The 13,459-nt window shown below is 43.6% G+C and overlaps 1 protein-coding gene across 1 annotated transcript; it reads left to right on the forward strand.

The window, feature by feature from the left end:
* The first annotated feature begins 7,341 nt into the window (after nucleotides 1-7,341).
* Nucleotides 7,342-12,603, forward strand: LOC125505980 (UDP-glycosyltransferase 83A1-like). Its single transcript, XM_048670874.2, has 3 exons — nucleotides 7,342-7,824; nucleotides 11,610-12,151; nucleotides 12,229-12,603. The coding sequence occupies exons 1-3, from the start codon at nucleotides 7,344-7,346 to the stop codon at nucleotides 12,571-12,573; spliced, it is 1,368 nt and encodes a 455-aa protein (XP_048526831.2). The 5' UTR covers nucleotides 7,342-7,343; the 3' UTR covers nucleotides 12,574-12,603.
* Nucleotides 12,604-13,459: the final 856 nt, after the last annotated feature.

Here is a 13,459-nt window from a genome sequence, read left to right on the forward strand (position 1 = left end):
TTGGAAAACTCTAGCAAACAAACTATACGATCTTGTGCTATGTTTAGGATTGGGTCTTGTCCATCACATCATTCTCCTAATGATGTGATCTCGTTATCACTGACATCCAATGTCCATAGTCAGGAAACCATGACTATCCGTTGATCAACGAGCTAGTCAACTAGAGGCTTACTAGGGACATGTTGGTGTCTATTATTCACACATGTATTACGATTTCTGGATAATACAATTATAGCATGAATAAAGACAATTATCATGAACAAGGAAATATAATAATAATGCTTTTATTATTGCCTCTAGGGCATATTTCCAACAAATACTTGGGGCAGTTCCGCTTCCAGTGACCAGTCTGCTTGCAGTAGAAGCACTCTGTTTTAGGCTTAGGTCCAGGTTTGGGTTTCTTCTCTTGAGTAGCAACTTGCTTGCTGTTCTTTTTGAAGTTCCCCTTCTTCTTCCCTTTGCCCTTTTTCTTGAAACTAGTGGTATTATTGACCATCAACACTTGATGCTCCTTCTTGATTTCTACCTCCGCAGCTTTCAGCATTGCGAAGAGCTCGGGAATAGTCTTATTCATCCCTTGCATATTATAGTTCATCACGAAGCTCTTGTAGCTTGGTGGCAGTGATTGGAGAATTCTGTCAATGACGCAATCATCTGGTAGATTAACTCCCAATTGAATCAAGTGATTATTATACCCAGACATTTTGACTATATGCTCACTGACAGAACTGTTCTCCTCCATCTTGCAGCTATAGAACTTATTGGAGACTTCATATCTCTCAATCCGGGCATTTGCTTGAAATATTAACTTCAACTCCTGGAACATCTCATATGCTCCATGACGTTTAAAACGTCGTTGAAGTCCCGATTCTAAGCCGTAAAGCATGGCACACTGAACTATCGATTAGTCATCAGCTTTGCTCTACCAGACGTTCATAACATCTGGTGTTGCTCCAGCAGCAGGCCTGGCACCCAGCGGTGCTTCCAGGACGTAATTCTTCTATGCAGCAATGAGGATAATCCTCAAGTTACGGACCCAGTCCGTGTAATTGCTACCATCATCTTTAAATTTGCTTTCTTAAGGAACGCATTAAAATTCAACGGAACAACAGCACGGGCCATCTATCTACAATCAAACACAAACAAGCAAGATACTATCAGGTACTAAGTTCATGATAAATTTAGGTTCAGTTAATCATATTACTAAAGAACTCCCACTTAGATAGACATCCCTCTAATCCTCTAAGTGATTACGTGATCCAAATCAACTAAACCATGTCCGATCATCACGTGAGATGGAGTAGTTTCATTGGTGAACATCACTATGTTGATCATATCTACTATATGATTCACGCTCGACCTTTCGGTCTCCGTGTTCCGAGGCCATATCTGTATATGCTTGGCTCGTCAAGTATAACCTGAGTATTCCGCGTGTGCAACTGTTTTGCACCCGTTGTATTTGAACATAGAGCCTATCACACCCGATCATCACGTGGTGTCTCAGCACGAAGAACTTTCGCAACGGTGCATACTCAGGGAGAACACTTCTTGATAATTAGTGAGAGATCATCTTAAAATGCTACCGTCAATCAAAGCAAGATAAGATGCATAAAAGATAAACATCACATGCAATCAATATAAGTGATATGATATGGCCATCATCATCTTGTGCTTGTGATCTCCATCTTCGAAGCACTGTCGTGATCACCATCGTCACCGGCGCGACACCTTGATCACCATCGTAGCATCGTTGTCGTCTCGCCAATATTATGCTTCCACGACTATCGCTACCGTTTAGTGATAAAGTAAAGCATTACAGCGCAATTGCATTGCATACAATAAAGCGACAACCATATGGCTCTTGCCAGTTGCCGATAACTTGGTTACAAAACATGATCATCTCATACAATAAAATTCAGCATCATGTCTTGACCATATCACATCACAACATGCCCTGCAAAAACAAGTTAGACGTCCTCTACTTTGTTGTTGCAAGTTTTACGTGGCTGCTACGGGCTTAAGCAAGAACCAATCTTACCTACACATCAAAACCACAACGATAGTTTGTCAAGTTGGTGCTGTTTTAACCTTCGCAAGGACCGGGCGTAGCCACACTCGGTTCAACTAAAGTTGGAGAAACTGACACCCGCTAGCCACCTTTGTACAAAGCACGTCGGGAGAACCGGTCTCGCGTAAGCGTACGCGTAATGTCGGTCCAGGCCGCTTCGTCCAACAATACCGCCGGACCAAAGTATGACATGCTGGTAGGCAGTATGACTTATATCGCCCACAACTCACTTGTGTTCTACTCGTGCATATAACATCAATACATAAAACCTAGGCTCTGATACCACTGTTGGGGAACGTAGTAATTTCCAAAATTTTCCTACGCACACGCAAGATCATGGTGATGCATAGCAACGAGAGGGGAGAGTGTGATCTACGTACCCTTGTAGACCGACAGCGGAAGCGTTAGCACAACGCGATTGATGTAGTCGTACGTCTTCACGGCCCGACCGATCAAGCACCGAAACTACGGCACCTCCGAGTTCTAGCACACGTTCAGCTCGATGACGAACCCCGGACTCCGATCCGGCAAAGTGTCGGGGAAGAGTTCCGTCAGCACAACGGCATGGTGACGATCTTGATGTACTACCATCGCAGGGCTTCGCCTAAGCACCACTACAATGTTATCGAGGATTATGGTGGAAGGGGGCACCGCACACGGCTAAGAATATGATCACGTGGATCAACTTGTGTGTCTAGGGGTGCCCCCTGCCCCCGTATATAAAGGATCAAGGGGAGGAGGCCGGCCGACCCCTATGGCGCGCCAGGGAGAAGGAAAGGGGGGGGGGGCGCCGCCCCCCTCTCCTAGTCCAATTCGGACCAGGGGGAGGAGGCGCGCGGCCCACCCTGGCTGCCCCTCTCTCTCTCCACTAAGGCCCATATGGCCCATTCCTTCTCCCGGGGGGGTTCCGGTAACCCTCCGGCTCTCCGGTTTTCTCCGAAATCACCCGGAACACTTCCGGTGTCCGAATATAGCCGTCCAATATATCAATCTTTATGTCTCCACCATTTCGAGACTCCTCGTCATGTCCGTGATCACATCCGGGACTCCGAACTAACTTCGGTACATCAAAACTCATAAACTTATAATATAACTGTCATCAAAACCTTAAGCGTGCGGACCCTACGGGTTCGAGAACAATGTAGACATGACCGAGACACGTCTCCGGTCAATAACCAATAGCGGAACCTGGATGCTCATATTGGCTCCTACATATTCTACGAAGATCTTTATCGGTCAGACCGCATAACAACATACGTTGTTCCCTTTGTCATCAGTATGTTACTTGCCCGAGATTCGATCGTCGGTATCTCAATACCTAGTTCAATATCGTTACCGGTAAGTCTCTTTACTCGTTTCGTAATACATCATCTTGCAACTAACTCATTAGTTGTAATGCTTGCAAGGCTTATGTGATGTGCATTACCGAGAGGGCCCAGAGATACCTCTCCGACAATCGGAGTGACAAATCCTAATCTCGAAATACGCCAACCCTACATTCACCTTTGGAGACACCTGTAGAGCTCCTTTATAATCACCCAGTTACGTTGTGACGTTTGGTAGCACACAAAGTGTTCCTCCGGTAAACGGGAGTTGCATAATCTCATAGTCATAGGAACATGTATAAGTCATGAAGAAAGCAATAGCAACATACTAAACGATCGGGTGCTAAGCTAATGGAATGGGTCATGTCAATCACATCATTCTCCTAATGATGTGATCCCATTAATCAAATGACAACACATGTCTATGGTTAGGAAACATAACCATCTTCGATTAACGAGCTAGTCAAGTAGAGGCATACTAGTGACGTTTGGTTTGTCTATCTATTCACACAAGTATTATGTTTCCGGATAATACAATTCTAGCATGAATAATAAACATTTATCATGATATAAGGAAATAAAATAATAACATTATTATTGCCTCTAGGGCATATTTCCTTCAGAAAATTTGCAAGGAAATTACTGATGCTATTTCTGGTTTTTGGTGGGGTGATATAGAGGAAAAGAACAAGATGCATTGGTAGTGGGCATGGTGGAAGATGTGTATCCCCAAGAGCAGGGCCGGGCCGACAAAATCCGGGGTCCTGTGCGAAACTAAAAAATGGGGCCCTATCTTAAAAAAAAGAACTAACAAGAAATTATAGTATATATATCTCGCAGAAAAAAATTGTAATGTATATAATATAATGTCTTACATAACAATTGAAAATATAAAAAGTCATACCTATCCAACTCCTGGTTGCTATTTATTTGAACATCCTCATTCTTTTAGTATTCTTTATGAGTAGAAACCGAAGTTAATACCTATATAAGAAGTACAATTTGAATATATTGGCTCAAAGAGGCATACAACTAGTGAACACATTCAAGTTTGAGCTAACATGTGCACTGTCCAAGAAAAGGCATTGCAATATTTGGATGTAGTATAGCACTAGAAATATGTAAGAGACTAATATTTAGAGGCTAAATCATATTTATGTCTTTTACATTTGAATAATAATAAAATAAAAAGCAAACTGCTAGGCTCATGAGCCTATATATAAACCATAATATGATGTATACAACTGTGTCTAGGAAAAAAGAGTAACTGTCTTTATACTTGTTACAATGGTATAGCACTTGGAAGTATCACATACAAACTATATGCGGGTATGCTAGTAATTAAAGAAAACATGGGATATTTTCTGATATATTCTGGGGAGATATTTGAAATTTACCATCAGAAATACTTGAGGCAACAAAAGCTATATCAAATCTAACTTCCATATCCCTGATCTACGACGGCGGAGCTCAATCTACATGTAGGGGATGTGTTTATGAGTCTGGAGGAGTGGAGGTCCTTGTATTCACCTGCAGCGGCCAGTTGCCCTGTGATCCAATCGATCCAGGGACCGAGGGGCGAGGGATCAGACTCCAGGATAGAACACCTTCGACCGAGGGATCAGACTCCAGAACACCTTGGATCGATCGTCGATCCAAGGACCGAGGGATCAGACTCCAACACAGGCGAAGTGAACACCTTGGATCAAAGGTCCTTTCCTGCAGGCTGTAGCGATCGAGACGAGTAGGAGGACTGGAAGAGGAGGAGGAGATCGATCCCCGATCCCGTTTCAGCGCTGGTCGCTCGATGGCTCGATCCTCGATGCCCTCGTTGCTTCGACTCCAGCAGTCCAGACCACTACAGCACCCAGCAGCCCAAAGCGCATAAGTTTTTTTTAGTACTAGGCCTTTGTAAAAAAATTGGGGCCCCCCAAATTTTTGGGCCCTGTGCGGGCCGCACTTTTTGCACCACTATGGGCCCGACCCTGCCCAAGAGAGATGGCGGCATGGGGTTTAGAGATCTACGTGCTTTTAACTTAGTGATGCTAGCAAAGCAAAGTTGGAGATTTATTTCCAATCCGGATAGCTTATGTGCTAGAGTGCTTCGAGCAAAGTACTGTCCTGATGGGAACCTTCTAAAAGCAGGACCTAAAAAGGGGTCACCATTTACATGGCAAAGTACAGTGGCTGGGTTGCAGACCTTCAAAAGGGGGCATATTTGGCGAGTTGCATCTGGTAGTAGCATTAACATATGGGAAGACCATTGGATCCCATGTAGCCCATCAAGAAAAGTTATCTCACTGAAATGAATGTGTATGCTGCAAACTGTTGACGAACTGATTGACCCTTAGACAAGAACTTGGGATGAAGCACTTTTACGTGATAATTTTATATCTATTGATGTTGAGAGAATTTTGAGGATACCCCTGAGCACAAATCTGACAGAGGATTTCATAGCTTGGCATAAAACACAATCCTTCTCTTTCTCTGTCCGATCCGCGTACTATACAGAATGGGCTCACCAGTTCGGGGGCAGAATAAGAAGAGAAGAGGACGGACCATCATCTTCCAATCCTGTTTGGGAGATTCTCTGGAAGCTGAATGTTCCTAGCAAAGTGGAAAATTTTGGCTGGAAGGTGCTACATGGGATGATACCGGGTATGGCATTACTCGCAAACCGACATATTCCCGTCTCGGGACAATGTCCGGTTTGTAGAAATGCAGCTGAAGATTTGAAGCATCTTATGTTCACTTGTGACCGAGCTAGAGCTGTTTGGCGGGCTATGGGAGTTCATGAAATAGTTGAAGTGGCAGCAGAACAGGACCGATCTGGCAGTATCATCCTCGAGAATATCCTTAGAGATAAACAACAGCATCTTGTGCAACTAACTCAGAGTGGCATACATGAGTCCATATTTGTGGGGGCTTGGTATATATGGTGGCAACGGAGGCAGTTGGTGAAGGGCGAAGGGGTGGCGAGCCCACCAAAATCTGCCCTCTCCATATATGCAATAACGATTAACTTTGCTGGAGCAAAGAAGGCTGCTGATGTTCCTCAAGTTAAGTGGGCAAAACCAGAACATAACAAGTATAAGGTGAATGTTGATGCATGTTTCATGGACAATGGAAGGGGAGCAACTGCGGCTATTCTTCGGGATCACCATGGGCAAGCACTTGCAGGCTCAACGACACTCTTTAGTTAAGTGCGAGATGCCCCTACTGCCGAAGCAATGGCTATATTGAACGGCTTGGCCTTGGCAGATCAGCTGGGATGCTCAAATATCATGTTTGAATCGGATTGCTTGGAAGTCACATCAGCATGCAATGGAGAGAGATGGAAATACTGAGCCCCTATTCTGCTATTTTGAGTGACTGTTTCATCCTTGCTCACAGGATCGGTCTGGTATCCTATGCATATTGTCCTAGAGAGGCAAACACTGTGGCACATGAGCTAACTAGAAAATCTTTTGATTCAAATTCTGTAATTGCGTGGGATAATGATCCTCCACACAGTATTCTAGATGCCCTTGTTAGAGATGTAACCATTATTTAATTTGAATAAAATGTGCCACAAGTTAAAAAAAAAGACTCCTCACTCGAAAGGCCCAATAAGAAGAATCACCCCACCGGGCCGACCCCCCACTTGTCACTCTCACTCCTCGTGTCCATCATCGCGCGCGGCCAACAGAAACGCGAGCCGGCAGCGCCGGCGACAGCCGGCAGCCGGTCTCGCCGATCGTAGTCGTACCAGAGGGCAGAGAGAAAACGACGAGATCGTTTAGTGCGGCGACGGGCGCAACTGCCAAAGCAACGCGCGCTTATCAGTATCTGTCCGTCTCTCTTTCTCTCCGTACGCTGCTTGTCCAATATTGGCAGAAGGCAGCGACGCAGCGTCTACGCCGACGGCGCAGCTAGCTTCGGAAATCAACCCCAGCAGTGAGTCGACCAGCATGGCCGGCGCCGCGCCTCACGTCATGGTGCTGCCGTTCCCGGCGCAGGGCCACGTCACGCCGTTCATGGAGCTGTCGCACCGCCTCGTCGACCACGGCTTCCAGGTTACCTTCGTCTGCACCGAGCTCATCCACGCGCTCCTCCTCGACACCGGCACCACCGGCGACGCGCTGTGCGGCATCCGCCTCGTCTCCATACCGGACGGCATGGCCGAAGGCGACGACCGCAGGGACCTCTGCAAGTTCGTGGGCGCCATCACGCGGTACGTGCCGGGCTACGTGGAGGACCTCATCAGGGGGACGGAGGCGTCCGGGGAGAAGGTCAAGTGGCTCCTCGCCGACGTCAACCTAGGGTTCTGCTACCAGGGTGCCAAGAACCTCAGCGTCCGGGTGGCTGCCGTCTGGCCCGCGGCCGCGGCGAGTCTCGGGATTTGGTCCAGCATTCCCAAGATGATAGAGGATGGCTTCATCGATGACAAGGGTACCAAATATCTATCCTTCTACTGCCTAGTTTCCATTGTTTATATTTATATATATCATAAAAGAAAAGTTTCGATTCTTTATTATATACATACTCCTCCGTTTCAAAATATTAAAAGTTCTACATTTGTCCCAAGTCAAACTTTAGTAAAATTCCACCAAGTTTGCTAAAAACTTTCCTAATATATAATACATGGAACATATATAGTTTAAAATATATATTATGCTAAATCCAATGAAACTAATTTTCTGTTGTAGAAGTTGGTATTTTTTTCATATATTTGGTCGAACTTAAATAAGTTTATTAGTTTAGGACAAATCTAAAACTTCAGGTATTTTAAAATGGAAGGAGTATTAAACCTAAAAAAATATTTTGGGATTTTTTTTCAAACTATTGTAAAAGATCTAAAAAATCATTTGAGAAAGACACTAAAGGGCATCTTAAATCTAATAATTGTCAAAAAAAGTTGTCAGTTCAATGGAAAGACAACTAGACGCAAAACAACCAGTAAAAAATAAAATTACATTGAAAATCATACTCTTCATCTTCTTTCTTCGATTATACACCGGCCATCGAAAATTCAAAATTGTATTGAACTGATGGCCAAGAAAAGGAACACCTACAAACGGCCTCACCATGCCATGCTTTGAAAATCGAAATAGCCACCCACCGCTTGAAACGAGGTCTTTTTTTATTTTTTTTCCTTTTCTTATTTATTTCTCCACTTCTTCCTCTCCTTCTTCTCCTTCTTCTTCTCCTTCTTCCTCTTCTTATTTTCCTTTTACTCTCCTTCTTTTTCTTCTTCTTCCTTCTTCCTGTTTTCTTCCTTTTCATTATTTTACCTTTTCCTCTCTGATCCACTAACCTAGAATCTAGTATCCTAAAATGCACTAACAGTAGAACTAATAACCTAAAATGCACTAAATCAACTAACCTTAAATGTAACTTTTGCAACACATTTTTTTCTTCTAAATATGCATATATATATATATATATATATATATACATACATAAATTAACAAAAAAATTCTATGAAAAAAAATCATACATCAATGCATACATATCCATGGATCATACATACATCTGCATATATACATATACATACGACATCCATATATACATACATCAATGAATTGCAAAAAGGTGTATGAAAAAACATTTTTCGTGTTTCTCTTTTTATAAGAATTTCCAGAGATTTGTTACCCTCCTGAACGAGTGAGCTCATTTTACTGTATACTGAGAAACATTTTTCGTGTTTCTCTTTTTATTTGTTATACATTGTGCACGCTTTCTGACGCGTTTCCCTTGCGTATATATCTTCCCAGATTATGATGGCTCACCAAGTATAGTGGTTCCCTAGCGTACACTTCTTAATCTGTAGAAGAAGAAAAATCCGAACGATTTTAACCTGCTAACTGTACGAACCGTTTGGAATACAAAATACGTTATGGCATTTCCAACGTTGACGCTCAAGCCGCGCGCAACCGTGTGGACCGTGTGGTTCGGACTTGTTGTGCGATCCAACGCGAGCTTGTATCGGTCCGCATGGTGGTCCGGACGCACTTTTCCCCGTAAACCAAAGACAAACGTGCGGGCTTTGCGGGCGTCCGGACAACACCCACGCCCGCTTTTGACCATCCTAGTCCACACGAAACCCTCCCTCACCCACGCGCGTTCGCGCAGAGCGGCAAGTGCGCGCATTCATGCCAATGTAGAGCGGCCGCTCCACATTTACAACTATGACATTCCCCGTTTTGATTCTCATATTATCAATCCAATATTCATGTTTCAAGATGTGGTCCAGCATTCCCAAGATGATAGAGGATGGCTTCATCGATGACAAGGGTACCAAATATCTATCCTTCTACTGCCTAGTTTCCATTGTTTATATTTATATATCATAAAATAAAAGTTTCGATTATTTATTATATACATATTCCTCCGTTTCAAAATATTAAAAGTTCTACATTTGTGCCAAGTCAAACTTTCGTAAAATTCGACCAAGTTTGGTGAAAACTTTCCAAATATATAATACATGGAACATATATAGTTTAAAATATATATTATGCTAAATCCAATGAAACTAATTTTCTGTTGTAGAAGTTGGTATTTTTTTCATATATTTGGTCGAACTTAAATAGGTTTAGTTTAGGACAAATCTAAAACTTCAGAAATTTTAAAACGGAAGGAGTACTTAAAACAAAAAAATATTTTGGCAAAAAAAATTATTTGAGAAAAAGACACTAAACGGCATCTTAGGTCTGATAATTGTCAAAAAAAAGTTGTCAGTTCAATGGAAAGACAACTAGACACAAAACAACCAGTAAAAAATAAAATTACATTGATAGTCATACTCTTCATCTTCTTTCTTGGATTATACACCACCCATCGAAAATTCAAAATTGTATTGAACCGATGGTAAAGAAAAGGGACACCTGCAAACGGCCTCATCATACCATGCTTTGAAGACCGAAATAGCTACTCACCGCTTGAAACGAGATCTAAAAACTGTTGAACACACATCGATTGGGGCATCAGACCACACAAACACATGCTTACACTCCTTCTCCACCTGTCAAGAGGGTTCAAGAAACCAGATCATGTTGCTTAACAAATTGAAAGAAGATATCGAAGTCGGCGCACTATGATCCAACCAACAACATTCCTAGATTGCTACACTAGTTGCCAAGATCTAAAGATCCGAAGAGAGCCAGCATATTTGACAACACCATGGTTGGTGTAGGATTAGACGTCGCCGGTGTAGGGAAATGGCGGAGAGATCTCATTCCAATACGTTGTCACCGCCAGCACCTCCCCGATGCTGCTAGAAAACCAAAACCCTTATAAAGATAAGAAAAACGGAAGGGATGGATCCCCATTCCTCTAGCTGTCGACGAGATTGCCTGGGGTGACTATGGTGGAAAAGACCTTCTGAAAACTTGGGTTGGAAGGGTTGGCCATGGTTAGCGGCATGATATTGCATTGCACAAAAGAAGAAATAAAATGTAAAAACAAATAAAACAAAAAATGACAAAAAAATTGCACATGATTGGCATAGAAATTGCATTGTTTTCTAACGTGCAAAAATAAGGGTATCGTAGTGCAATTTTAACACATCGGTATGAATCGGACACACATTGCATAAAAATTGAGTAAATATATATCCATGTTATGGGAGCTATTATTTGATAGGTGCTTATTTTTTGGGTGTTCAGTCAAATTTTCTCCACCACTCTCCACCACCCGATCTAGATCCAAAGGCACTTTCTTCTTCTTCTTTTTTAGCATTCTTTTTTCCCTTACACTAATACTAAGAAAATAAAACAAAATAAAAAATAAGTTATATAGGGAAGAATGAATTAGTGGCATGGTATTACCCTTTAAGGAAAAATAAAATAACAAACTAAAACAAACAATGACCAAATTTGCACAAAATTTACACGAAATTTGCACTATGTTATAATATTCAATAATAAGCATCTAACGGTCAATGTTTTTGCCAAAGGAAGTTTCCTAAGAAGGAATAAGTTAATGGCACAGGTAGTATGCCAACAAAGTGACTGACCCAAATTGAAAATTCAGGTGACTTGCATATAGCTAAAATCAGAGGAAATTTCACTTTAAATCAGATATTTGTCTTGATATGACATATCAAACTAACCACCAACGATAACAATATAACTCTGCAGCAGAAGTCATATGTGCATCGTCTCTGCAGATTGCATATCAATCAGCTTTGCGATTTTCCCTTGAAGCACACATGATGACAAATAAGTGCATTGCAGGCGTGGCAAAGCAGGAGGGAATATATGAGATCGCCCCCAAGATGCCGACGATCTGCATGTCGCGCCTGCCGTGGTACATCGACGGTCCAACCGAGGGGCAGCAGCTGATCTTCAAGCTCGTGGTCACCGACAACGCCCAAGCGACCAACCTCGCCGAGATCGTCGTGTGCAACTCGTTCCACGACGCCGAGACAACGACGTTTGAAATGTTCCCGGAGATATTGCCCATCGGCCCGCTGTTTGCCGACCAGGAGCTCCGGAAGCCTGTCGGGCAGTTCTGGCCGGAAGACATCAGCTGCTTGGAGTGGCTCGGCTCGCAGTCCGAAGGCTCCGTCGTGTACGTGGCGTTCGGCAGCTTCACCATCTTCGACCCGCGGCAGTTCAGAGAGCTCGCCGAGGGGCTGGAGCTCACCGGCCGGCCGTTCCTGTGGGTGGTGCGCCCGGACTTCACCTCCGACGGCCTCGGCAAGGCATGGTTCGACGAGTTCCAGAGCCGCGTCGCCGGCAAGGGCATGATCGTCAGCTGGTGCCCCCAGCAGCAGGTGCGTACATTACCAAGAAATGTGCGTCTGTCAGCGCTCATTGCAAGCTCCAGGTTCTCATCCATGTCAACATGCAGGTTCTGGCGCATCCCGCGGTGGCGTGCTTCGTGTCGCACTGCGGGTGGAACTCGACGATGGAAGGGGTGAGGAACGGCGTGCCGATCCTGTGCTGGCCCTACTTCGCCGACCAGTTCACGAACCGGAGCTACATCTGCGACATCTGGAGGACCGGCTTGGCCGTGACGCTCGGAGATGGAGTCGTGACGAAGGAGGAGGTGAAGAGCAAACTTGAGCAGGTCATCGGCGACGAGGGAATCGCGGAGAGGGTAGGGATGCTCAGGAATGCAGCGCGTAGGAGCATCGGCGAGGGCGGGTCCTCGTATGAGAATTTCCAGAGATTTGTTACCCTCCTAAACGAGTGAGCTAGCTGCATTTCACTCGTTACTGTCTGAGACGGCCGAAGAAACATTTTTCGACTCTTTCTTTTCTCTTTTTTTATGTCGTGCACGCTTTCTGGCGTGCTTCCCTTGCGTACATCCTCCCAGATTATGATTGCTCACCAAACAAAGTATGCACGTGGTTCCTTAGCGTACACATCTTAATCTGTAAAGAAATTTTTGAACGATTTTAACCTGCTAACTGTACGAACAATTTGCAGTACAAAGTAGGTTATGAAGCCCAAAATCAGCATGAAAGGAATGAGGCGGGGTAAGTGTATATGCATATATGTAAGCATCTGAGATTCTACAATCCTCAACAACACCAGCTGTGACGCGGGATGGTACACTCCCAACTAACGAAAATAAGTTTTAATTCTATAACCACATTTAGCAAGATTATGCGCAATCCATTTCTAAGTCTGGGCTCATCTGCATCCAGTGAACAGTAAACTTTAAATTTTAAAAAAAATCCAAATTATTTTTGTATGGAAGCTTTTTCAGTGGGTGAGGGCCATGCCAACTTTCAGCTTGTTCGGACATCTGAGTAGCTCTTACAAAAAAAGGGTCCAACCTGTAAATTGTTCCATAGACCCTAAATTTCTCTTTTTTGCTGAGAGACACTCAGATGTTCAAACTAGCTGAAATTTGGCATGGAGCTTACGCACTGAAGCATCTTTCTTTCATGCAACAAACATTTGGATTTTGTTTTGAATTTTTCTAGTATTTATTCTGATTTTACTGTTCATGGTGGGAGTAGATGAGCTGAGGAGCCAAATAGCCGCTCTTCATTAAGCTATAATCTATTCATGGCCTTTTTGGGAAGTCCTAAGGCCATATTTTATGCATCGCAACTCCAAATCTTTAGGGT

The sequence above is a fragment of the Triticum urartu genome, chromosome 5A, assembly GCF_056163025.1.
Source record: "Triticum urartu cultivar PI428250 chromosome 5A, HENAU_Tu73, whole genome shotgun sequence".
Taxonomy (NCBI): Eukaryota; Viridiplantae; Streptophyta; class Magnoliopsida; order Poales; family Poaceae; genus Triticum; species Triticum urartu.